At 39.2% G+C, this 24,894-nt stretch overlaps 1 protein-coding gene across 5 annotated transcripts in view; it reads right to left on the bottom strand.

Moving 5' to 3' along the window:
• The window catches only part of atp9b (ATPase phospholipid transporting 9B), a 45,064-nt gene that overhangs the window by 16,613 nt on the left and 3,557 nt on the right, over positions 1–24,894 (bottom strand). For 3 of the 5 annotated variants that reach the window (XM_040121606.1, XM_040121609.1, XM_040121610.1), the window contains exons 1-14: positions 22,834–22,956; positions 21,685–21,858; positions 18,561–18,711; positions 17,393–17,506; positions 16,018–16,126; positions 15,234–15,292; positions 14,206–14,257; positions 12,503–12,597; positions 10,563–10,643; positions 8,183–8,258; positions 6,515–6,591; positions 3,212–3,372; positions 2,846–2,988; positions 729–841 (exon numbers count right to left, since the gene is read on the bottom strand). In XM_040121606.1, the coding sequence (XP_039977540.1) occupies positions 729–841; positions 2,846–2,988; positions 3,212–3,372; positions 6,515–6,591; positions 8,183–8,258; positions 10,563–10,643; positions 12,503–12,597; positions 14,206–14,257; positions 15,234–15,292; positions 16,018–16,126; positions 17,393–17,506; positions 18,561–18,711; positions 21,685–21,858; positions 22,834–22,931 (1,503 nt within the window). In that variant the 5' untranslated portion in view covers positions 22,932–22,956. Of the gene's footprint in view, positions 1–728; positions 842–2,845; positions 2,989–3,211; positions 3,373–6,514; positions 6,592–8,182; positions 8,259–10,562; positions 10,644–12,502; positions 12,598–14,205; positions 14,258–15,233; positions 15,293–16,017; positions 16,127–17,392; positions 17,507–18,560; positions 18,712–21,684; positions 21,859–22,833; positions 22,957–24,894 lie in introns of those variants that run through there. The other 2 variants (XM_040121607.1, XM_040121608.1) reach the window with 1 other exon arrangement.

Here is a 24,894-nt window from a genome sequence, read left to right as displayed (position 1 = left end):
GTGCAGCGCTAAAAAGACTAGTCATTTTTCATTAGCTGAGATTACACACAAGTGTCTCGGGCAGATGGTTTCAGTGTTGACCAGCTGTTTGGAGCTGGCGGAGAGCAAACAATATCATTCTGTTAAGACTGCAGCCAGATCTGAGCCACCCAGCCGGGAAAACACTTACTTACAGTACAGGGAGTCGCTCAGGGACACTGCATGATGAATGAACAATATGGGTTTCTTTCCTGGAAAACTTGTCCTTAGCTAAGTATAAAAATTGATTAAACTGATCTACAGGGAGAGGCAGGAATAAGGCGAAAAAACCATGGAGTGAGATGTAGTACGTATTTATATTTTAGTGTGTCCACTCCTGTACTGGACACAAATTTTCATACTGAAAGTGACAAGTTTGCTTAACTTTGCTCGGTTCTGTCCAGTGTTGCATACTGGATCATATACATTTTATATCATTAATGGGAATTTAATGACTTTGTATTGTTAGAAGACAAGAAAAAGACAAATGAAAATTCCACCACACATCTTTCTGGATATAAAGCCTCATGTAAAAAATTATAATAATGTGAAATTTGACAATGCAGAGGTTTTAAAGACTTGAATCATCCAAGTTCTTTTTGGGAATTTAGTTTTTTTCTTTGAACACTTCTTAGATTCACATTGCCGTAACAACACGGGTGACAAACCTTGGCTTCCTCAGTTACATTTTATATTGGATAGTAACTCACCTGCGCATATGACTGGAATATGTGGCTCTGTATCTCATCCATGGTGTCTGTGCCATAGGACACTGTTCCCAGGTGCAGCCGCTTGAAGATCATTTCATTCTGTGTCAGAGTTCCTGCAATTGGAAGACAATTTTTGTGATTTTTGTGGCTGTTACTGTAAAAATACACTAACGATATATCTTTCAACAATAATTTTTCTGACATAAACACACAACGTAAACAACAATTTTGGTACGAATCTCTCTAGATTTTTTTTTTTTTTTTAAAGAACTGTGACCATGGTACGTACTAAGTGGGATATTTTACTGTTGAAAAATCAAGTCATCAGTGCTCTCTGGTAAACAAACTATGTAACTCAAATGTAGATTGGCATTTTTGTGATTTTTGTAATTTCTTGTTCCTTCTCCTCCAACGTATACGTTGATATGATATGTCAGCGATAAGCTAATATCAGCCAATATATCAGCATGGTTAATTTGTTGGCCTAGCTGAGAAAATCTGTAAAAAATAAAATAAAAATCTGTCTTTCAAGGATGTATGAACCGTATATAGTCAGTCTGCCACACTGGCTGGTAAAATTCTGAGACAATAACATTTGGATTCCTAATTCAATTACTCATGTAGATGTAATCTTTATGTTTGCTCTCCAATGCTTTCTGGCTAACGTGAAACTAAGAAAATTAAATCAAAGCAAAACAATAACTTAGGATATTCTGCTCTGTAAACACAAAGCTTTGAAAACATCTGCAGTAATATAAAGTATTTGTATAAAAATGTCAGCTGCTTAAGTCTGTTCAGGGGTAAAAATACATAAGAGGTATTCTTTTTTCCCCAGCATTTGTCCTCAGAGGACTGCCTACAATGCATCATGGGATGTGCAGGGTGGTGTGACTGCCTTCTCATTGACCCAATCTTATTACCAATATGGACTGCATTTCCTCTCTAACTAACAGACAAGACACAACATTGCATACAAAAAGACTGAGTGAATTTTCAGACACTACAAGAAAACTTTGAAAACCAGGGCAATGGCTTTGTTTAATGGATGCCGGTTGTGCTGATAGAGCGTAAAGCTGATTAGAGGGCATCTAACTTCCAAAAACATTAGAGCCACAGGGTTAACCAATTCTAATGGATTGATTGTTTGTTCTTCTTTCCATGTGCTTTAACTATCAACCTGGATAAATTGGCTGTAAAGCTAATCTATTCCTACCTAGATCAGTGTGGTAAGACAAAGAAGCATGTTAGGACCACCATGAGAGTTTATCACTCTGACACATTGTCTAGTAAAGAGCAGCCATTTGTTATTAGAGAATCAGGCCATGATAGTGAAATGAGAGAAGCTGAAGGAGAAGGAAATAACACCTGGAAATTCATAAGACTTTTGTAAACTCTAGTCCTTGGCTCTGTTCTTCCCCTTATAATATTGACAGTCTCTGAATTTAAGCTTATCATCACTCTGCATCATAGCTTCAATTAAATGTAGAATAATGATGTGGCTATATATAAAGCTTCTTATTTGTCCCATCATTTATAGCTGACTCACCATCTGGTCAGTAAGTTGTGGAGATCTGTTGTGCATTTCATTGGGTTTATTACATGATTTTGTTTTTAACACGTGCTTCTATTTTAAATACATTATGTCAGTGGAAAATCAGGTTCCACTTCTGATGACGTTGTAGCCCTTTTGAGTGTCACTATGCCTCAATGTTTCTAAAAAAATTAACTCCAAAGAACACATGATATGCATTCATAGCTGCTACAGAGTAACATGTTGTGTATGCTTGCTAACACAGCCGTGATCAAGGATTGAATGAGTGCTACAAAAAAAAGGCAGTGTCTGATGGAGCATAAAAGTGGACAGTTTGTGTTTTGTTCCCAAAAAAATTACTGTTGAACATGAAACCTAAAACCTACAGTATAAGCACACTATATTGTCACGCTGTGCATTCAAAGATGGATCTTTTATGGTATGATGCTATCAAGTAGAACATGTACAGCCTATATTTGTATGCAAACCAGTTGCCCTTTTTCAGTGAATTATGATTTTGCTTTAATTTAAGTACCAACCAATCTGGTGTAAATGTAAGCTTTCTTCACTATGTTTGGACTCCTACCTGTCTTGTCTGTCAGCAGATAGACAAGCCGGCCCAGTTCTTCAGGGATGGTGCTGGTTCTCACAACAGTGCCGGGGATGTTTTCGTCTTTCATGATCATCCAGCCGTAGGCCGACTTCCCCATGTCCAGATTGACACGCAAGCTACACATGGGAGGGGGGTGAAATCAGTAATCCTCACAAGAAAAAAATGACAATAAAACAGAAGCCAAACTGCAACAATTGATAGACGATATGTTCATGTAAAAAAAAAAAAAAATAAAATCCCTGCCCAGCCTCGCATTTTGGTTGTGGGCACTAAACCACAGAGAACAAAAAACAGCTCCATCTCAAAGAATGAAGAGAATCCCAGAGCACAATGAAGTACCTGATGGGAATGATGTAAGAGAAAAGCACGATGAATCGGAAAAGGTTGCGGAACCAGGGACCCACAAACCCCTGCAGCGCTACCATGACAACAGACAGAACCACCTGGGCCAGGAACAGGGCCTTGGTGAGGCGATTCAGCTCCAGGTCCAGCAGGCCAACCTTTGGGTACAAGAGGTCAAAGCTCAAAAAAGGCTGATATTGCAAAGTAAGTGTGCTACTTATTTCCTCCAAGCCTGTCACATATTATGTATTATATTATGCTGGGTGTATATTATGTTTGATACACTCTGCACTCTGTAGCTCAAGGACAGGTTTGTTTCCACTGAAAAACAATTCCTAAACTTACATTATTAAGTCAAGACTAGAGATTAAGAGTAAACTTCTCATTCCTTTTTTGACGACTTGTCCTGGTGAAGTCTCTTTGTAACTTTCCCCATCTGCTACCAAAACCTTACAATATGCCGCACAGGGAGAAAAACAAAGCCAATGAAAGACATTCTTTGCTGCGGCCTTTTATCATGCAAACCGTGTGTGTATAGCATAAATACGTTTATTGGTGGCATTATTCTGTGGCCAACTGCAAACATGTCATGCTGAAGAATTGTCCTTGAATGCAACAGAGAGTCACAAGGCTTCAAAAATAGAGAATGTTCCCATATTGAGATGGCTCTCTGGAAAAAAAAAAAAAAAAGACAAAAAAAAGGGGTCAGAGTTGTCTTATTTTTCGAGTGTATCTCCCAGCCAATGGAGCATGTGGGAAAAAGATGTCAAATAAAGAAGCGCCCTTCCCCTTTCTGGCAGGGCTCACAGCAAAGCCCTGTACACAGAGGGCTTTCATCTGACGCACCACGCTTACAAAAACAGCAGAACATAACATCTCTCCCCCCTCAAATAAAGGAACTGCTCTGAAAAGGAGGGGAGGGGGCAAGCACATATAAAAAGCAGCAAGTTCCTCCACTGCCTAAACCCCCACCAAGCCCATTCCCCTGAGGGCTGGGAGAGCTGGGAGACCAGTGTGACTGATTTATCAGTTGCTGTTAAAGTCCCAGTAGCAGAGTGTGGAGAAGGGAAGGTTAAGGGGAACGAGAGGGTGGTATCTCCCCACCCCAGTGCCTCACTACATGGTTCATGGTTGAGCTATTGAGAAAAATAGGGGGTTTGGGTGGATTAAAATGAAGAAAAATTAAGACAGAGAGCACAGTACATGCCTGAAAAGCAAAGGATCCCCTTCTGCTTGAACAATGGCTAGTCTAAATTTTCCAGGCCTTGCCGGGGATCAGATGAAGTCATTAGTCATTCAGTCGAGGGGGGGGGGGACTCAATTACCTCAACCTAAAGATGCTATCAATGAATAAAAAAGTGCATATTTTACTCCATTCATCTCCAAGCCATTAAAAGTGAAAGGAATAATTCAATCTGCCTGTGTGGCTTGTATTTTAGAATGTGTGTGAAATCTGATGATGAATCGCAGCTCCAGGACATGAATATTCATGAGTTAAAACCAAAGAATATCAGGACCTCAATCAGTTAGTGGTGTACTTTTTAGTGCTTGTGATACTGGCAAATCGAGGAGGTCAAGAAAATGAACTGGAATTGGTTTTTGAGATCTTAGTAAACAACTTTAGGTTTCCATTTTTAGTTACACAGCTTGAGATGTATGTGCAGAGAGCACTGGGGCTTGGATATGTACTTTAAACAAACGATCTTCATTGAAGAGAAGCCTCTTGTCAAATGACATTGCTCTGTCTCTTTACTCAGACAGTGGTCTGTCAAACAATACTGAGACAAAGAGTGAGTCTATGTCTCACGTCCTGTCAGACTGATCAAGTACAGGCATTGTCCTGGCTGGTGTCACAACAGATTATATGAGGCCAAAACGTTCTTGCGACTTTAGCCGCACTGTATCGACTTTCTCCCACAATCTCCAGTCTCCATATTGGCACTTCTGACATCATCTCCTTGAAATATTGAATTCCTCTCAGCTGGTGAGCTTACACAAAACACTGGCCCCTGCAGTTCGACCAGCCACATCAGCGTTCTTAATAAAAGACACTGGTGTCAAAACTGTGCTGCAGTAGGAAGGGTCTGTGTTGTGCCAAAGAGAGCTTTAGAGGTGCAGACAGGCTCTGGGTGATAACTTTGTGTATAAGAGTCATTGCATGGCAGATGCACTGTAGCAAAAAAAAAAAAAAAAAAATACTGCCTCTGAGATCCTGCTGATGCCTGCCTCTATCAGTTGACCTGTGTCTATCTAGCCCAACCATCTTCCAGGTAAAATCTTATATTTAGAATCAAATTTTCATTAATCTCCTCAATCTGGGGACAAAACACTCGATGGGGATTCTGTGGGATTAACTTTCTGCTGAAAATGTCATTTAAATCCTTGGTTAGTTAATTTCCCTTTTGGTTAATTAGCACTTGGCAGTGACCTTTAGCATTGACAGGTCCAACTTTATCTAGAAAGTCAAGGTTAAAAAACCACCTTGCCATAGTGACTGATTAGTGATTAGGGGTTGGAGGAAAAAAGATGGCATGAGGGGAACTTGTAACAGATGTTACTTTGTGTGTGCGTTTTACCCTCTGCAGCTTTTACAAAACATTTATGTTTATGCTGGCATCACCTCACGGGCCTTTAGTATTTTTGAGTTTGTTAATGCTTTGGGAAAAACGTTAAATATCTTAATTTCTAAGGTATGTTCAGGATATAAAACCAAGATATCTTTATTAAAATGGTTAAATGGTTTTTTTCCCCCACAATCCCGGTAAATGTATCAAAGTGCTGTCAGCATTGTGAATCAAATAGTGCCAGAAAAATTAGTCAATCAACAGAAAATTAATCAGCAACTGTTTTGGTAACTAATAAGTTTCCTTTTTTAAACATAAATCTGAAACATTAACTAGTTCCCTCGTTCTAAACTTTGACAGTTTCTGCTTTTCTTTGTCTTTTGTGATAGACAATGTAATATCTTTGGATGTTGGACTGTTAGTTGGAGAAAACAAGACTTCTGAAAATATCATCTTGAACTTTAGTAAACTGTTGTGGGCTTTTCTGACATTTTATACACCAAACTATTAACTGATTCAGAAATGAATCAGAAGATTAATTGATAACGAAAATAATAATAGTATATCATTCCAACATCCTCCTAATCACATCATTTGCTATTAAAAAAAGTGGGAAAAAGAAACCCTAAGATTTAAAGCATCAGCAATTTTTTGCTCAAAACAAAAAAAAACTCTCAAACAAATCACAGGACTTGCCAACTTTCCTGCAGAAATACAAAAACTAAAAAGTATTCACCTTGTTCTTGGCATAGGACGTGTTCAGTACACTTCTGGTCTCTTTGCCTGTGTAGATCACCACCCCTATCACCGTGCCTGCCAAGGAGAGAGAGAAAGAAAGTAATGCTGCTCATTAACTGAACCTCACCCCCACCATCTCACTCACACACCACACACACACACAAACATACATGCACACACCCTTCTTGGTCAAGTAAGATGAACTGCATGAGAGGAAACACAATAAGGCTGAGCTGAGGCAGTTTTGTCTCATTGCCACTCAAGCCAACAGACAGGAGTTTAATACGCTTAGACTCTCAGGGCCTTCAACCACCCTATGGAACCTCATAAAACCTGATCAATATGCTTCCATCTTTATTTGCCAATTCATTACGGTTGCCTTATTACAAAGGATTAATGAGTCATTAATATTAAATGAGCTAAATGGAAGAGCAAAGGCACTAATAAACCTAAATACTGCCCCTGAAATCCCCGAACTATAAAAACGGCAAGAAAGTTAAAAATGGGCAGTACACAAAACGAGGAAAGTCAAGTGCAGACAGAGAGAAAGAGAAAAGCAACCGGTGGTTAAAGGACCTGAGGAGAAAAGTGATAAATTGCTCTTAATGACTTCTAACTTCAGAAACATTGAGCGACATGACAAATGGTGTGTGGCTCAGCATGCTGTGGGGCTTCAATTTGAATATGCGGGCATCTAATTCTCTCGTCACTGCTGGACGGGGGCCCATGAGAGAGTGAATACATGGTGAACCGGGCCAGTTCAAGTGCCCAGAATGCCACTGTAGAGGCGATGAAGTGTCTGTCAAGGAGACGCTTGTGAGGGACAATGACATTCCCAAGCAGAGATGATGTAAGGCGTCTAAGTCAGGCGTCCGTGTTTGTGTGTGTGTGTTTCTGCTTTTGGTCAAGGTCAGGCCAGAGGGGAGTGCAACACCACAAATCAATGGTGTGGCCATCACCGGGAGCGTCACAGACACTCTCAACTGACACGACTGTTTCCGTGGGGAATTGTTTAGTTGAAGCGAGGGAGGATTACCTCAACTGTGGGTTTTCTCAGAGTTTGTCATACACGCACAAAGCAGTATAAATCAAACGCTTTCAAGGTTTAATGCCATGGATCCTTTGTGCTTGAGTACAAGACTGAGCAGAATCACTTAAATCATAAAGTACAATGATGAGCAGGGACTGGTATCAGTGACTGCTTTTCATTCTATTGAAATGTTGCACAAATTATAAACAAAATCCTAAGATCTCAACAAAATAAAACGTGAATCGCTGTGTATTTCCATCAACGACATTTATCTGAATAGAAATGTGCCTACTCTGATCCATGTTTACCCTGCTGTGTGCCACCGGATGGGGTTGACATTCAACAACAGCCCCTGTCTGGACTCGAACCAGGGTCATTGAGGTTACGTACACTTCTGGCAACCCCACCCGTTTTTACTAGTCTTCACTTTCTTGGTGGAGTGATAGCATGTAATGGTGAGCGTCAGGATGACATGAATGGTGTGAGTAAAATTGATGCAGCATGGATAAACACATCAGTCATTCTACAGTGTTATTGGGAACCTGCACGTGTTGGCTGCAAGGCATCATCTGGAAAAATCTTATATCTCATTTTGAAATAAAAATGGACTTGAAATAACAGTTGTCATTCACTTACCAGATGCAACAACTGTGCTCGCCCAAAGAGTGTTTTCAATGCTCAGACTCTCATGGATCTGTGGGTCCGTGTCTTCCTATAGCAAAAACATAAAACAAAAAACTTGTTTAACTTTGAGTGAGTTTACCTGTTTTTTCGTCCTTGGCAGTAAAGCATTGTTTTTTTAGCGTTGTTTCAGACCCCGTTTGGTACAAATGTGTCGGCCATGTCGGTGTTTCTCTGAAACTCTCTAACAATATAGCCAATGAGTAGTACCTAGTGGCAAAGGAGAGATCTGCTTGGAGGGAATACATCAACGTCTTTAATTTATTTCTGCAATTAGCCAACATCTAATTAGTGCTGCTCAGCATAGCCCTGGTGCACATAAGAAAAAAAAGAAAAAAAACAAGACCAGGAGGTCATGAATTTTGCTTTTAGACTGTATAAGACAATCGATGCGGTTAAACTGTGAAGGAATTTTTCTTCTTTAGGTCTAGTTTCTTTCATTAAGTCTCCTTTCCTTCATTTAGGCAGAGTCTCCACGCAGGTCACACTCACATGTCACTTACTATAGACAACAGTTCATTGTTTATCTCTAGCATAGCTGTGAAGGCACATCTGCTCATTCCCCATCAGTAGTGGCCATAGCAACCAAGGTTATGGTGGGGGCCCTCAGACGATATGACGGACAGGGTGACCGGTGAAGGAGGTAAACAGCCATGATAAGCGGCCGATGCCTTAGGTTTTCAGGGTCATTTGGTTACACAACTTCTTTCTCAGTGAAACAGAGCTATTAAGATATACAACGTAAGTTAGGTAATGTGTGTGTTAATGTTTAGAATTATGTAGAATCTTCACACATGTATGGATGTGACATGTTTCCATGAAGACTAACCTTATTAGAAGGTGTAGTAAGTATGACATAGTTAAAGTCAAATAGTTAAATGTGGTCAAACAGGAAGGACTCCTTCAGATCTGGGGTGGCGTTACATTGGTTAACTTGTTAACATTTGTATTGCACATCACTTTTTTCCTTGATGCAAGTTTCATAAATGCTTCTGCTTAAGAAATCTGAAGATCTCCCGAAAACTTCTTTCTTCAGCTTCCTTCATGTAAACAACAAATTCACTTTTTAAAAAAATAAATAAATAAATAAACCAACAGAAAATTTCACTGAATCCAATTCTGAGGGCTCTTATGTGGTGGTGGTTTTAAACCCCTTTTGACCTTTCATACAAAACGGTAAAAATTGTACAATGAAATAGCCTCTTTTGACATTTTATTCACTGTTTTGGCAAAACACGTACTATAAAATACATATTTTTGCTCGAAAGAAATGAAATAACTGAGCTGAGTAGAGCCTGACAAGAATGGCTGGGCTCTGCTGTGCCATTAATTTTCACAAGTACCTGACACAGTTGTGCAGACCGTAGCGATACAGTAGTCCCTTAATCAATACTTTGACTAGATTTGGCATCATGATAGAGGCTCCTTTTAAAAACAGTATAGAGAGTGCACATAGATGAGATTTCAGTGATAAATAAGCCCCTGGAGAGCCTCCTGTTTCACCCTCCCCGTTTTACCCCTCTCGCTTAAATAAAGACGAATGCTGAAAGTGGCATGAGTCAGGAGTGCAGAGTCAAGGCTCCAGTTTCGGCTCAAATAGCTTTCCTGATATGATAATTATGATACCTAAGCACCCACATCCTGTCAGTCCACTCAAACATGGGAAGAGGTGCATGAAAAATAAATGGCAGCTTGCAGAATGCTTGACCGCTCTGACATTGGCATCGTACTATGGTGTTCATAACTGCAGAGGGTCTCAATAAAGACCGCAGAAACAAAGCCACAATATCCGCCTCAAGAAAAAAAAAAAAAAGAAAGAAAAAGAAACCCTCATAAATAGGTAAGTTCATTTGCTGCGGATCTGTGGGAACCCATTTTTTTCCCATCCTGCTCAGACTAAAAGCACACGCTATGCAAAGGAAGGCCGCAGAGGATGAATGAGCGGAGGAAGTGCTCGCTCACTAAGCCTGGTGTGTGGCCAAGAGTGAAGACGGGTTACAAAGCCTCCCTTTGTACTGGAGCTCTCCTCTCTGTGGGGGCTGCGCTAATCTGCTATTAATAAAAAAAAAAAAAAGAAGAAAAAAAAAAAAATCACTGAGCAACAAGCAAGACGGGATGGATGGAGCTTGAGCTGCGAGAACCTGCCTGTGATGTAAGAGGCATGCCTGCTGGAGATAACAACAGGCCCGGATGGACACACAAGCTCTCATTGTTGCCACTTGTCAACACATTGCAGCGATACACATCTTCTATGTCCATCCACTTTCCATAGGAAAATCTGCACACGTTCAAGATTTGTTTTACAGGTTATAAATATGTCAACAAGCTACTGTACCCTTGTGAAGTTGCCCTCAAAACTGTGGATGTCCAGCTGAGGCTTCTGGGCGTAGACGTAGGCGCTGATGGAGAAGAGGTCCTGAGACAAGGAGACATGACAGAAAACAGAGGAGATAAAACACTTTAGTCCTGACAAACTATTGTAGAGACCCAAAAGTCTCATTTATCTAAATTACTCGTGTTTTACCATAGAGGATTTCTTTTCTTTAAGCAGAAAAATATCAGGGTGATATGTATGATCTTTGCATGTTTTAGCATTCCTTCATTTTCGCAGTCTATACATTTATGCTCATACAGCTGCTGCAATAATTTTAAACCATTTTAGATGAGTGTTAGCCAAATGCCTGAAATGAAATGAAATATCATACAATATATGAAGCTGAGAAAGAAAATGAGTACCTGACCTTGGAAACTGTAGTTTGACGAAATAATCTTAACCTGAGGTAAACTTACTATCAAACCATTGTCTCAACAGCGAATGAAGTTTCAGAAAGAGTTCTCACAGAGAAAACTGAAAAAATTCTTCCAGAAAAAAGCAGGTAAGTGGACCTCAAGTTAAGATCTTTTTGTCAAAAGATATAGAAGTAAAATACAGTTCATTTTTTTTAATTAGGTGTTTTGTAGAATCTGAATTTAATTGGACCTATGTATGTTTTAAAATAAACCACTGGCATTATTATTATTATTATTATTATAAGCAAAAGAACAGAAATGACATAAACATAACATGTTGAAGCAGCTTGGAATATCAACAAAAAAGAAACAGAACCTCAAAGAAGACACAATATTACGCATCGAACCATCAGTCTTCAATCATCTGTTTCTCTCACTCATACCAACAAGTTGGACTGCAGCCCATGACCTGTCAAGCACCCAACACCAGCCCCCCCCTCCCATAGTGGAACAAAATTGATTGTAAACATTAAATTATTCAGGCAGGCAGGCAGGCTGCCTCTGCAGTGACCAGGCAGCCCTAAATCATGCTCAGATAGTGTTCTCCTGGTGAGAACATGGGCATAGCGGTTAAAGAGGAGCAGGGAAGATTATTTTACTGAAGCCCCAACGGCGAGTGGTGTTGCTCCGGCATTTTACAGGCCATGGCTCAGAGACTCTGAAGAATTTTGACGCACTCAGAGATAGCACTTCTGCTGATGAACGCATGCAACCCTGATGAAGGCCACAAGCTGAAACACGTCGGTCTCACAGTTAAGTTTATACTATAATGTTGCTGGAGTTTTGACCCCTTTGAACATATACGCTCAAACAAACGAAACTTTTTTTTAGTAGTTCAGCAGACACAGGAATATAGGACACAGAAAATAGTTTCATGGGTGGAATTGGTGCAGAAACTCTGTCGTTACTCATTATTTAATAGTTATGACCTGGTCTTCTGACCAACAATCTGAGGTCATATGTTGTTGTTGTGAAAACAATCTTACAAGTTCATCAAACTGATTGATTTTGACACCTGACAAAAACACTGAGTTTGGGAGAAACGCTCAAACACTCTGGCAAACCAGCAGTCCTTTCCGCGGTATCAAATTGACTACGAACATGGTAACAGGGTAAATACTGGCTAAACCAAAGACAACTCTTGCTATCTTAAGGTTTCTTGAAACCCAATCTGGATACCATGTCTCTTTCATCAAATGACACACTGAAACTTTAATCCTCTCATCACATTAAGTGGCAACAAAAAAAAAAAAACCCATCAACTCAACTTAAATCTTAAGAGTTGAGTATCGGCTCCAGTTAAAAGGAAGCTGCTGTCAGGTCCAGATTGTTCCTGCTGTATGTCATCAGTGATTAGGTTTCCATCACAGCACAGACAGCTTCCTTTAATGAGCAATGCTTTTAGTGATTACAGAACACTCATTCACTCATTCACAGTCGGTTTGTCTGTTACCAGAGATTCACTACAATGTAATGCGTCAATACCCCCACTGCTGGTAGTCGTTGTGAGCAGCCAACAGCAACTTTCAATTTCCAGTCTGTTTCGCCGTCCAGCTGATCTGTTCTGATGAAACACGAACCTGAAAAAAAAAAAAAAGGACAAAAATGCCATCAAGATTGTTGTGTCCGTTACATGGTTTGCACCGCTCCCTTACACTGAAAGTGAGGCCTTATTCTCACCATACCGTACTGTACATTCTTGTATTTCCATGCCATTTGGAAAATAAATAAATTCTGATTCTTAAATAAATACCTCTGGGGTATCCATGGGTAGCCACTTCAAACCCAGGTCCCTGTGCTTCCCTTAAATTTCCCCCCTAAATTAATATATACTACCCAGATAAATCGGATTTCCCACACTGTAGGACAAAATAATAATGTCAGTATGAGCTACTGGTCAGACCGGACCAAGTAAGGCTGTAGCAGCAAAAACCCTGCGTACACTGAATTAACGAATAATGCTTTTTATTGCCAGTAAATTCAACTTTTCATTTGTAAGAGGAACACTATTTTAATTCTTCTTTCAAAAACTGCATTGTTTCGCTTTAAATCGAGGACAAACATTTTTATGCTCGTGTCACTATTTTACCCAGATAACTGATGATTTTGCAGGATTTCATACATATTTCAACGAAATTCAGTAATACATATTTGCATTTTTGGAAACCCTGGAATACTGACTAGATTTTAAAGGAAGTTTTGAAGGCTTAAACAATGTTGAGCCAACAAATACAAGACTGTTTTGATCTATTTGGTAGGAGCTTGTGTGTAAAAGTTATGTTACTATAATAAACTGGCATGTGTCAAAGTGTAACACCGACAGTACAGTAAATTACTACAGAGCCTGTAGCACAGTTTCTGAGGCTGCTGCGGACACCACAAGGTCCGATAAATGTTGAGCAGTCATGACCTGCATTGATCTGAGGTAATATTACATATGAAATTGATGGATGAGAGCAACTATTTGACAGAGAGGGTAAAGGGCAGCTATAAACCATCCCTGGAGGGTTAACAATGATGGAAAACATTAATACAAGGAGGATGATTCATGCTTTCCTTCTGCTGCAATGGCAGTTTCAGCTCCTCACATAACACCACTACAATGTGTATGTGTGTGTGTCTGTACGTGAGAGACAAAGTGTAGGAGACTGTGCGTGTGAAAGAGTGTTCATGTATGTTTGTGTGTGTGTGTCAGAGGCATAAAGACATCAACAACTCGCTGGCAAGCATATTGACACATCAACGATTGATGGAAATGATGTCCTCAGAACATTTCCCACCGATGCCCCTCAGAAAAGAGGCAGGATCTGACGCAGCCCATTGATTAATAGGAATTTGCATCATCAGTCACTTGAACAATGTAACATAAATTATATGAATCACAGGCTGCCTTGGTCAGATGATGTCAAAGGACAGGAATTCTGGGGAAATGTCACATTTCTCACTCAAATGATCTTGACACAGGGCAAACAAAGTTCAAATGTACAGCATTCTTTCTGTTTAACATACAGTATGTTATTTTTGGATTACCATTACATCTACTGGAATTATTTACAAATGTTTATCAAGATATTTTTCACCCTTTTACCATCTTGTTTCAATCCACGAGGAGTTTTACTGAGCATGAAAATGTCTTTTCAGCACTGTCCTGCTTCACAATGAATTACACAAACACTATGCCTGCTCACCATTTTTCTCTGATGTTCTCAGGAATATCATGTCTGCAGGAATCCTTTGGTTCTATAAAAAGAAAGAAAAAAAACTAAAATGAGTGCAAAAGGCAGCGTGTTATTGAGCACTGTGGCAAAACCCCTTTGAATGTTCCTGAATAATTAAACAAGGTCAATTCTTTGACCATAGGGTGAAGGAGAGTCAGTTTTTTAAAGTCTGTCTAACGCAGTAAAGGAAATTTAACTTGTCACTTTCCAGCAGCAGCTAGATTTCTTGTCGGGTGAGCTGAATCCCAACATTGCAAGCTGAACAGGAGAGTGAGAGTTTTATAGTATGCAAAGTGCATTATCAGTTTCACAGTCTCAGCTACAGCATAACTGTAATTAAAACTGTGGACTGTCATTTAAAATACAGTTATGTTTTTCTGTCTACTTTAAAACAGCTTGTCAACTATTGAAATAGATCCCGTAACATCCTCTTGTTCTTCTTTTAGAGGTGGGGAGAATGTGTACAGTTTGATAAAATCATATCAACACTAATGCAAAACTAATGCGTGGAAGAGGTAAAATACTCCTTATATGAACACAACCTTGAGGAGCTAGTGAAGTAATGCAGAGTAACTCTTAAGTGACAAAATTCTGCATTGCACCCATTCACTTTTTTGTCCTGAGCAACTCACATTAGAATGGGGTAGTGCAGTCACTACACACCAGTAATGCATAGAGGTGCTTCAGTTTCAAAATAGAGACTCATTCAGATATATCAAAACAACCTGATTTAGAAATATTTGGGCTTTTAATGGCACTTGGCTATGATTAGGCTCCTTGAAAATGTAGGTAATAAATTCTAAGCTGTCTACTTCCTGTTTATTAAACTATTTTTACTACTGACCTTCACCTGGAGCCACATAAGCAGCTATCCACAAACAAATACATATATGTGGTGGCAGAATTTGTAGCAGGGAACTCTGGCCAATGCCTACAACTGATCCCTTTAAAATCCTTGCATGGAAAGACATCTACAGGACGAGAGAAGAAAGTTTTACCTTCTCAACGATGATCAGATCTCCAACTTGTATGTCTGAACTCTTCACTTGAATTTTACCTGTGGAAAAAGACAGGTTGGTTGAAGAAAAATGTGAAAGTCAACAAAAAAAAAGCTTCACCTTAAAATCTGACTTTTAATTTTTAAGATATGCTGTGAATTTTTAAATAGTGATGACATAAAATGAAGGCACTGATTTTCTGTCCTTGGAAAGTCACGCTGACTCTTAAAATCACAACCCACTTTTTGCTGTTGCTCTTCTTTTTCACTCACCTTCTAACAGATTGATTACCTCCAGCATGATAATGTAATACCCTTCTGTTTTTATCTCTAATCTGAGGCATAGACAAAAACAGTGGAACAGAGGGTCACGCTCAATTATATTGCCTAAATATCCACTACAAATATCCCTCCTTCTTCTTCGACCGGGCTCACAAGCACACATGACTGTGTACATGCACATGAGCACATGAGCACACACGGGGTGTGAAAGCTACATCTTCAGCCATGGTCACAAATATCACACAGGGGGATTTTACCACACATTCAACAAAGGGACAGACCTTAGATCATACAGTCTTGAGAGATCTAGAGGAAAAAAATCAATGCAATTAAAGCGAGACGAATTACTTCAGTTACAAGTGTAGATCCAGTGGAGTGCTGTCTGTAAATTGCACGGGGAGCAGCTTGACTCTGCACTGGAATATCCGTTATCATAATGTCAGCAAAACAATTACTGGCACGACGAGGAGAGTGCATAGATATCTTTCAGTCCCCTCACTAACCTCTCACTGTGAGCTTGCTGTAGAGTTGGGAGTTCATCTCTTTGTCCCGCTGGTAGCGTCGCACTTCATCCACGGCCTCTCGCACCATTGTAACAGCTAACACAAAACCCTGAGTAACAAAAGAGCATTTTAAAAACACATCTATCACACCATGATCATTTAGAAAGCTTAATTTATTAACATTACAGTATACTTTTTGTTAAATATTAAAAATCATTGGAGTAGGTTCTAACTGAAAACATTCTGAACTTTCTGCAGGCAACGCTGTCACAGTAAGTAACTGGAAAAATACTGAGCCTATTCTCTAGTGAGAATACAGAAACTCAACTTGTCTGTCGTACCTCTTTCCCTAAGAAAAGTCGCGTAACAGCTTGACAATTAGTACAACATGAGCGAAATTTAAAATGGTTTAATTTAATTTCAACTGTCTCCGCGGATGAAAACATAGCTCCAGTCCAAAGTGTGTAAATTAATCTTTAGATTATTTTTTTCATTTACCAACTAACTGTTTAGTCCATGAACAGTCCAAAAAACTGCAACAAATGTTCATCACAATTTCTCTGAAACCAATGCAATGTCTTCAAATTACTTGTTTTGCCTGACCGAAAGTCCAAAACCCAAAGATATTCAATCTTAAAAGATTTAAAACAAGACTACGTCAAAACCTAGTACACAGATTGACCGCCCTTTATCTGTTTGCTTCTCTCTACCGTCTGTTCTCACATATACAGTAATTGAATACAGCCGAATTCCAAATAAAGCTGTTGTGATTTACATGTTTTTCTGTTTCTGTTGTCAGACAACGGAACAAGTATGAAACAGTGACTGAAACCCAGCCCATTAAGACCACATGTTAACCAGCAGTCACTTCCAAGCCCTTTCCAAGCTGCTGCTCTGCGCTGCTAAAATCCTGATCTTATAACCGTGACGCCGTCTGACAGAATCATCAGGCGCATAAGGTAAAGACAATGGTTGTTCTGTGATTTCGGCTATATTTAAAATGATCACTCGGACGGAAAGTGAGAAGCTCATTTCCTTCTGCGTCAGCTGCCGTGGTGTCAACTGAATGAGATGCGTAGAGAGGTGTGCCTGCGGAGGGAAAGTCCGACCTCACGTTCGTGGGGCAATAACAGCGATTCTCTACAATAGAAAGTAGCCAAGGTTTGTCCAATCTTTGTCCATCTTATAATAAACTAATCGCTTTAGGCATATTGATACTTTTTAAATCACAATAAATACAGTTTTAAATAAAAAATAACACCACCTACAAATAAACATGAACACTTGTGGCATAATCCAGGTCAGACATCATTTGAGAAGACCAAAATTTTTTTCAGGCAAATCATCTGCTGGGTAAAAACTTTAGTGCATTTACCAGAGGTGCCCAGTATGTGTATAAATATCCAATTTTCAGTGATGGCACAAACTGGGAACAGGCCACCACCAGAAAGTAGAGATTGAGAAAGAACTTGAACTGCTGGTAGAGAACCTGAGAGGGAAACAAGAAGACAAGGATTCAGTGAGGTGAGAGATATTGTTGAGTGATATGCTGCCAAAGAAGACAAAGAGGATGCAGCAGCAACAAAGCAGGTAGGATGGGTTACTGTATATGTTGTGAGGTGGAATAAGATATATATTTTTGCTGTCAACTTTACATTAACCTAATGGAAACTCTGAGAGTTTGAGAACTTTTCTTTCAAATGACACAGGTATAGTTTTCACGTTGCAGGTACAGTGTCGGTTGGTGCCTACGCTTTACAGAATAAACACACAGTACAAGACCAACCGGACTGATAACCTCAATAATGAATGAAGAAGAAAAACGGGACGACTTTCTTAATTCACACATACCAAAGGACGACCTGTAACTTACTGAGGGCTCTTTGCTAATGGGCTATCCATCCACAGGGAGTCCCTAGTATTCTATCCATCTAAGGTCAAATTTTGAATAATGTTTGCAATAATGAGAGTCCAGTGCCTAGTCACAGATTATCAGAGACAATGGGATCGATGGACGATGCCCTACAGTTAATGAACCCCTTGACCTTTAGGGAAAAATGCACACTGCTAAACTCAATTTGTGTGTATTTAATAATTCAAAGTGGAGGGAGAAAAACAGAGCTGTTTTGTTCACCATCGATGAGAATATCTACGTCTCTAATAGACAGTTGACATTTTATGTCCTGGGCAAAAGGTGGCCCTCTTAATCATGGGAGCATCTGGTTTTTAATAAGTAACTCTGATGGATCCCTAATGTCCCCTACAGTGTAAACCCTTAACGTAGTGACAGAATAGTTAATAATTACATCCAGTTAATGCTACTGTGCTTTACATACTGTTAATCTGTGAAACGATCAGCGTATTTGAACTGAAAAGACGAGCTGCCACTGTAGGGACTGTAGAAAGAGTGGGAACATAGACTCATTGAAAGCCATAACTGCTGTATTTGGAGCAAAGATCGGAGCTTAAAATGTGAATATTGTTACATAAGAAGGGCAACTTAACACCGGCTACATGTCTATGTTCTCTGAAAGCTGACTCACCCCAGGCACAAAGGTGAAAATGTTGTACTTCTGGTTTTTAATGCCATTTTTGGGGTACTTCTCTTCACATTTCTCCGGGCAGCCGAGCCAAACCGTCCTGGCCTTCAGCTCCTTCTTCCTCCGACATACATGGACCAGGCAGTCACAGCAGCTGAGAAAGGAATACATCAATACGATCTTGTGTAAACATATTACACCAACCAAATGCAGCTTAATATATGGCTGTGTTTAGATTGGTTGCCAACACCAGTGGTTCCCAGTCTAAGGGATGCACACCCTGATAAGAGGCCACAAGATGAATTTGAGTGGTCATGAGATGATTAACTGGACAGGAGATAGAAAAAAATATATCTGCTAGACAAATATTTCCTCTAATCTTTGCCATTTTCTAGTGAATTAATAAATTATGAATTACTGAATAATTTTAATCACTTCTGGCCCCTAAAAATGAAATAAATAAAAAGACAACCCTGTGGTTGACCAGGTTGCTTTGATTTAATGGGTTTTAGGCAAGTTTAAGTGACGTAGTAAAATAAAGAAAGATACTGAATGAATGATGCATACAAATGCTGTACAAGCACCTTTGCAGCTGCAGAGAAGGGCTGCTTTTGTCTGTTTTGTTTGCTTTTGTTGAATTACATATGGAAGTAGAAGTACACTGCACAAAAACTGATTTTCAAGTAAAAAAAAAACAACCATCTGTTTAGTTGATATTATAATAAAAAGGAAGATACAGATTTTTTTTTTTTATAAAAAGGAGCAGATCGCCTTAGGCTGATGTTCACATGGAATTTATGGTGCTACATTGAAAAGTTGTACTGTTTACTCAACACACCCTTCACCACAATTAATAGTGAACACAGTCCTCGAACTGGCAGAATAAGAATAGCTCAGAACATGCTACTGGTTATCTAGCACATCAGCCGGAGCTGAAATTAACAAAAAATTATGTATTTTGAAGTGAATTAGATTTTCATAATCATAAACTATATTTTTGCATTAGTGTTATTTTTTTCCGGGTGGTTTTCATCTCATTTGTAATATTTATGCCAATACAATAATAATGACCTCTTGTTCTTAACAAATATTAAGACTTCAAAATTCAGCAACCTCATTCCTCATTAATTTTCCTCAGCTGTTAAATCAATTGTGGCCACTGAGCGCCACAGCTATGCCCTGCTACATCCCACAGTACTGATGTTAATTATATCCCTGGTCTTGTTGCTGTTAATTAGATCTTCGAGGCTTCTTTTGACACAATTTTATAAAGAAGTCCTTTGCTTCTAGCCCCTTTGAATGATCAAAAAAAGTCAGTATCTCTCCAGGAGGGAATTCCCTTGCTGATGCTGTGGGAGTCAGACGCTTACGCCGAATAAGACCGTAAACCTTAAGAACCAAGCGTACTGTATGTATGCAGACAACCATACTATGTGGAATAAGAGAATTATATTTTATATTATATTATATATTATATTTGTCCTTGTGTCCTCTCTAGTTTTACCTCATGTTGAACAATTCTAACATGACAGCCTCCGCCCTTTCCTATAAAAAAAATATGGTTAATGTGATATTATCAAAACTCTAAGAAGAGATTAGAGAAGAGCTAGATCGTAGATTGACGATTACTTTTTAAAAAAGTATTTGACTTTCTATCAACCTGCTAATGACTACATTGGAGCTTATCTAGCATATCTGATATCAAATGCAAACAGCAGTGTAGTGTGAGGGTAAATTACAATGAGAGCAGCTAGATGTGAGCATGACCTAAACTGGCACCTGGGGGGGCGGAGGGGGGAGAGTGTCAGTGTATACCGTCATGCTGATCGACTTGGCTTTTCCACTTTTTAAGCAAGTTGGCAAAACATAAAACTAAATAAAATCAACTTTGGTAAAAAGTCTTGTTTATATTGGCCTCGATGTTCCCTGTCTCTCTGCACTCCGAGTCCAGATTCATAAGAGCGATTATTTGAGCAAATGAATGCTATTCAAATAATATGCCATTTGAACAGTCAGGGCTTATTCAGTGTGAATTATTTGTGTTTTATAATCCCACACTAAGCACACATAAAATTACTGGAAAGCATCAAACTGGTCAGCTGTGAAAAATCCGATTTGTTCATTAGTGGGGGGATGGGGAGGGGGGAATCAATATGCACTTCAACTGGAGATGCACCACTAACAACAAAACCACACCAAAAACAGAATATTCTATGAAATTCCTCCATCAGTAAATGTCACATTTATCGGGCATTGAAGGTCTGCATAAACATTTATTCCTAAATGTGACACTTCATTGTTCTGGTATAAACAAACACCCCTCTCTTAGCCAGAAAGGAGCATCTTTAGAGGGCAAAACCTGTCGAATTAATCATTAGCTGGATAAACCGCCTCGTTCTGTTTGACCTGAAAATCTTTTTGGACTGATGGTGCGCATCAAGGAACTCAACCAAAAATATGCTCTTATCCTCTCTTTTCACTTCACGCACAGCTACCGGTGCGTTTGAAATCCAAACTGATCATCACAAGCATACTTACTAACATTATACACTACACATACATTCGCTGAATGACAAAACAAGGACAACATTCAGGAAGAGCAATTACTGTAATCTAAAGATAGAAAACTGACTCACTTTGAAGTGCAGCAGAGTAAATTATTTAGGGTTTAAAGCAGTACATATGTATTTGTGTATTTTTCTCTGAGAAAACCTGACCTGGCAACCATTCTTGGACAATTATTGACACCAACTTTAGAGCAAAACTTGAACGGATACTCTGTGCCCTTAAAGTGTAGAGAACTGTTACTGACAGGATGCAAAGTATATGTCCTATACAAGTAGCATAATAACAGTAAGAACATTATTTTAATGTTTACATTCAAAACACCAAGGACTCGGTGCAGTAGGTGGTAGAAGGTAAAACTATGGTAGAGACAAAAAGCATAAATAGAAACTTTCTTGAGAATATTTGTGTGTTTTTCTTTATTTAGAAAGGTTCAGCTACACAAGACTATAATGTGATATGTGCATCATTTCTTTGAGTCATTATGCACAGATTACCGACGTAAGTCACTGAGTCATAAAAAAACACTATTAACAACAATAATGCAGTTTTGCAGAAATACCTGCCACAGAGGACTTTCCACCCTCCCAGGAGGAACCACCCGAGGCCCCTCTGTCTCTGATTGACTCTCGCCCGGGGCAGTGTCTGATAATCGCTCTCGTCATTCTCAAAGCCTTCCTCCGACATCATCAGAGGCATCTCGTCCAGGTTAGAGGGCTCATCTTCTAGAGAGTATCTGTGAGGACAGAGTACAGTAACACATAAGCAACCCGAGATTTGAAACGTAATGTCTTATGCTAAGAGGAACTCATTATTTAGGAATTAGGACACTACTTTGGATAAAATACAGAAACTCTTTCTGCCTTACACGATAGATGTGACAATATTGCATTTAGATAAATAAACAGCGATGCAAAATCATATTGATGATAAGTGTTTGCTTTTGAAAAGAGAATTATCACTTATGTAAAATGAGAAACTTGCCTTTTAAGTTATTCATACTTTTTAATCTAAACTGATTCTGAATTATAAATGTTCATGAATTTGGACATTACAGTTGGGTCACGATGGAGCGCCTTGCTACCAAATGGTTACAGTGCATGCCCCACAACTACAATGTCCAAGGTTCAATTACGGCCGGGGCCCGGTGTTGCATGTCATGCCCTTCTGTCTCCCCTGATGTCCTGTCCAATAAAAGATTTAAAATGCCGAAAAATATCCTTTAAAAGGGAAGGAAAAAAAGCTGGGTGACAGTTAAGATTCAAGAATGAGAGAATGCTCTTCATAGCACCAGATGTGCAAAATTTAGTGAAGGACTGTAGAAAAGCCAACATTAAAATTAGAACAGTTGGCTCAGTTCCTCTTTCATTATGTAGCATATACTACGTCTCCTATTCACATTATAAAGAAACAGTCCTGAGAAGAACATAATGTCTTATTCATGAGGCCCCTCTAACGAATTGAGAAAGTCCGTAGCCTTACAGGAAAAGCTTTCATGTCACTATACACCCAGGCTACATGCACACCAACGACACACACTGTAGAGAGATTTACAGTGTGTAATGTAGAACAATAAAGCACTAAAAGAGAAGATGCAAATTACATACAAAGATTAACAATCTGGTCACAGACATCAATAGAACTGACATCAATCATTAAATAGAAGTACAGTCTTCCATTGAAACACAGATAAATGTGACATATAACCTACTGTGGACCACAATGAGTATTGGGTACCCAAGAAGATATCAGGTTCACTCTATGTAGTGCAGCTTCCTTGGTTACTATAAAGTCAAGGCCATTTCTCATTTTGCTGGCATGTAGCTGAGACTGTTATTCTTTACCTGCTTAAAAAAAAAAAAAAAAACAGCAACAGCCATATTCACACCTGCAATATTTTTTGAGTGCACAACCACACTTCCAATCACTCACGGCACTCCACAGATGCCGAGTCGGGCTTTGCAGTTTGACATTTTTTAAGTTTTCTTCTGTTTTCTCTGAGCTTAAAAAACACACTAAAGCAATACACAGCACACTGTTTTCTGAAGTAATGTAATACATTTTAGCCACTGCTGTCACTGTTCAGTACACCGGGGGCGGTGTACTGTGGCTCATGAGGTAGAGTTTCTCCAGTAATCGGAAGGTCGATGGTTCGATCCCCGACTCCTCCAGTCCGTATGTTCCAGTTTCCTAGAGCAAGATACTGAACCCCAAATCTCAGATTTATCACCGGTGTATGAATGCGGCAGTTGTGTAAAGTGCTTTGAGCAGTCAATAAAACTAGGAAAGCACTATTTTAAGTTCAGTCCATTTACTGTCACATCATCTGTTGAATGTCTGGATGCAGACCAACTTCATTTTAGTCTATGGGACAGATCTTTTGGTTAAAAACAAGTGAGAAAACACCTACTGCTATGAAATATTTATTGTCAGGAATTTTTGGTCAATTTGGTCTTAATAGGATGTGAGGGAAACTGTCTATTTTATTACTGTTGAAGTTGATCACACTGATCCAGCACAATAAGACATTTTAGACACTAAAAAATAAATAAAACAAACAACATTCCCATCTGATATATTTCAACAGAAAACACTGAAGGACCTTCAGTGCCACACTACAGTACACGCTACAAAGTGTGTCAAGACTAGTGTCTATCTACAATGCCTGACCACTTCCACTACTAACAACCACTTGTTGAATGAAAAAATCATTGCAACACACAGGGGGAAAAAAAGAAGATGGTAGCTGCAGGTGTGGAGACTTGCTGAATATCTGCTGATTAATATTATGATGAATAGTGTTTTCTATACACAGGGTGTGAATTTGAAAAAGCCATAGGCCGGTGATAAAAATAACCACGCATTTAATGTAATGTTACTGTACAAAGACTTTTCGTGAGAGCGATTTAAGACACAAAGTGTAATTAACTGAACAACAGATGTGTACACAGGTTGTAGATCTAGCGCAAAACTGAATAAACATTTTACTGCTGAGTAAATAATGTTTTCCACAGGTTACATATTTGCGGAAAGGAAATTTAACACCCAAAACTGGAAAGCTGGGTGCAAAACATCTCTGCTACCCAAAAAAACAATCTAAATTTGGAAAACTCTGGATTATAAAGCAGCATGAAAGGTCACTCCACTGTACATGAATCAGTGTCATGTACCTACCAAAAACATGGACATGTGAGCAAGCATCAAACTTGTGACAGCCAGATTATGAATTTAAGATCCAGCATCCACACTAGTTCTAACAGATACGACCCTCCAGGACAGCTCAATATGCCAAAGCAAAATATGCTGAAGCTAGAACAGCCTGCTTTTCTGTTTCAGCTAACAGCTCCTGCAACTTTAATTTAAGAAGAGAAAGAGATAATGACACTCCGGTGATTAAGAGGACTTTCCGATATGAAAAACACCTATATGTGCACCCTGTGAGCCAGTGTTGACTGTGAAAAAAGAAAGGCTCGGCATCACCGTGATCCATGCAAGTACTGGATGGTGTGTGGATTCCCGATTCTTAAAGTATCTCAACACATCATGTGATACTGTATGTCTCCAAATATTCAAACTTATTAATATGATCTATTGCAAGTTTCACCCAAATTAAAACCAAACCCTTATGAACTTTACAACAATCCCAGAAAGCATGCATTACCTAATCTGTAGTGCTAGACACAAGACAGGGCCCTGCTACTACTACACATTAATTTATATGGGTTTATTTTCAGACCTCTGAATCACTGCCCACGTCTCTAACTTGTCAGCG

This window comes from Xiphias gladius, chromosome 24 (assembly GCF_016859285.1).
Source record: "Xiphias gladius isolate SHS-SW01 ecotype Sanya breed wild chromosome 24, ASM1685928v1, whole genome shotgun sequence".
Taxonomy (NCBI): Eukaryota; Metazoa; Chordata; class Actinopteri; order Istiophoriformes; family Xiphiidae; genus Xiphias; species Xiphias gladius.
Note: the sequence above shows the minus strand (reverse complement) of the source record. Positions and strands in the feature narration are given on the sequence as shown.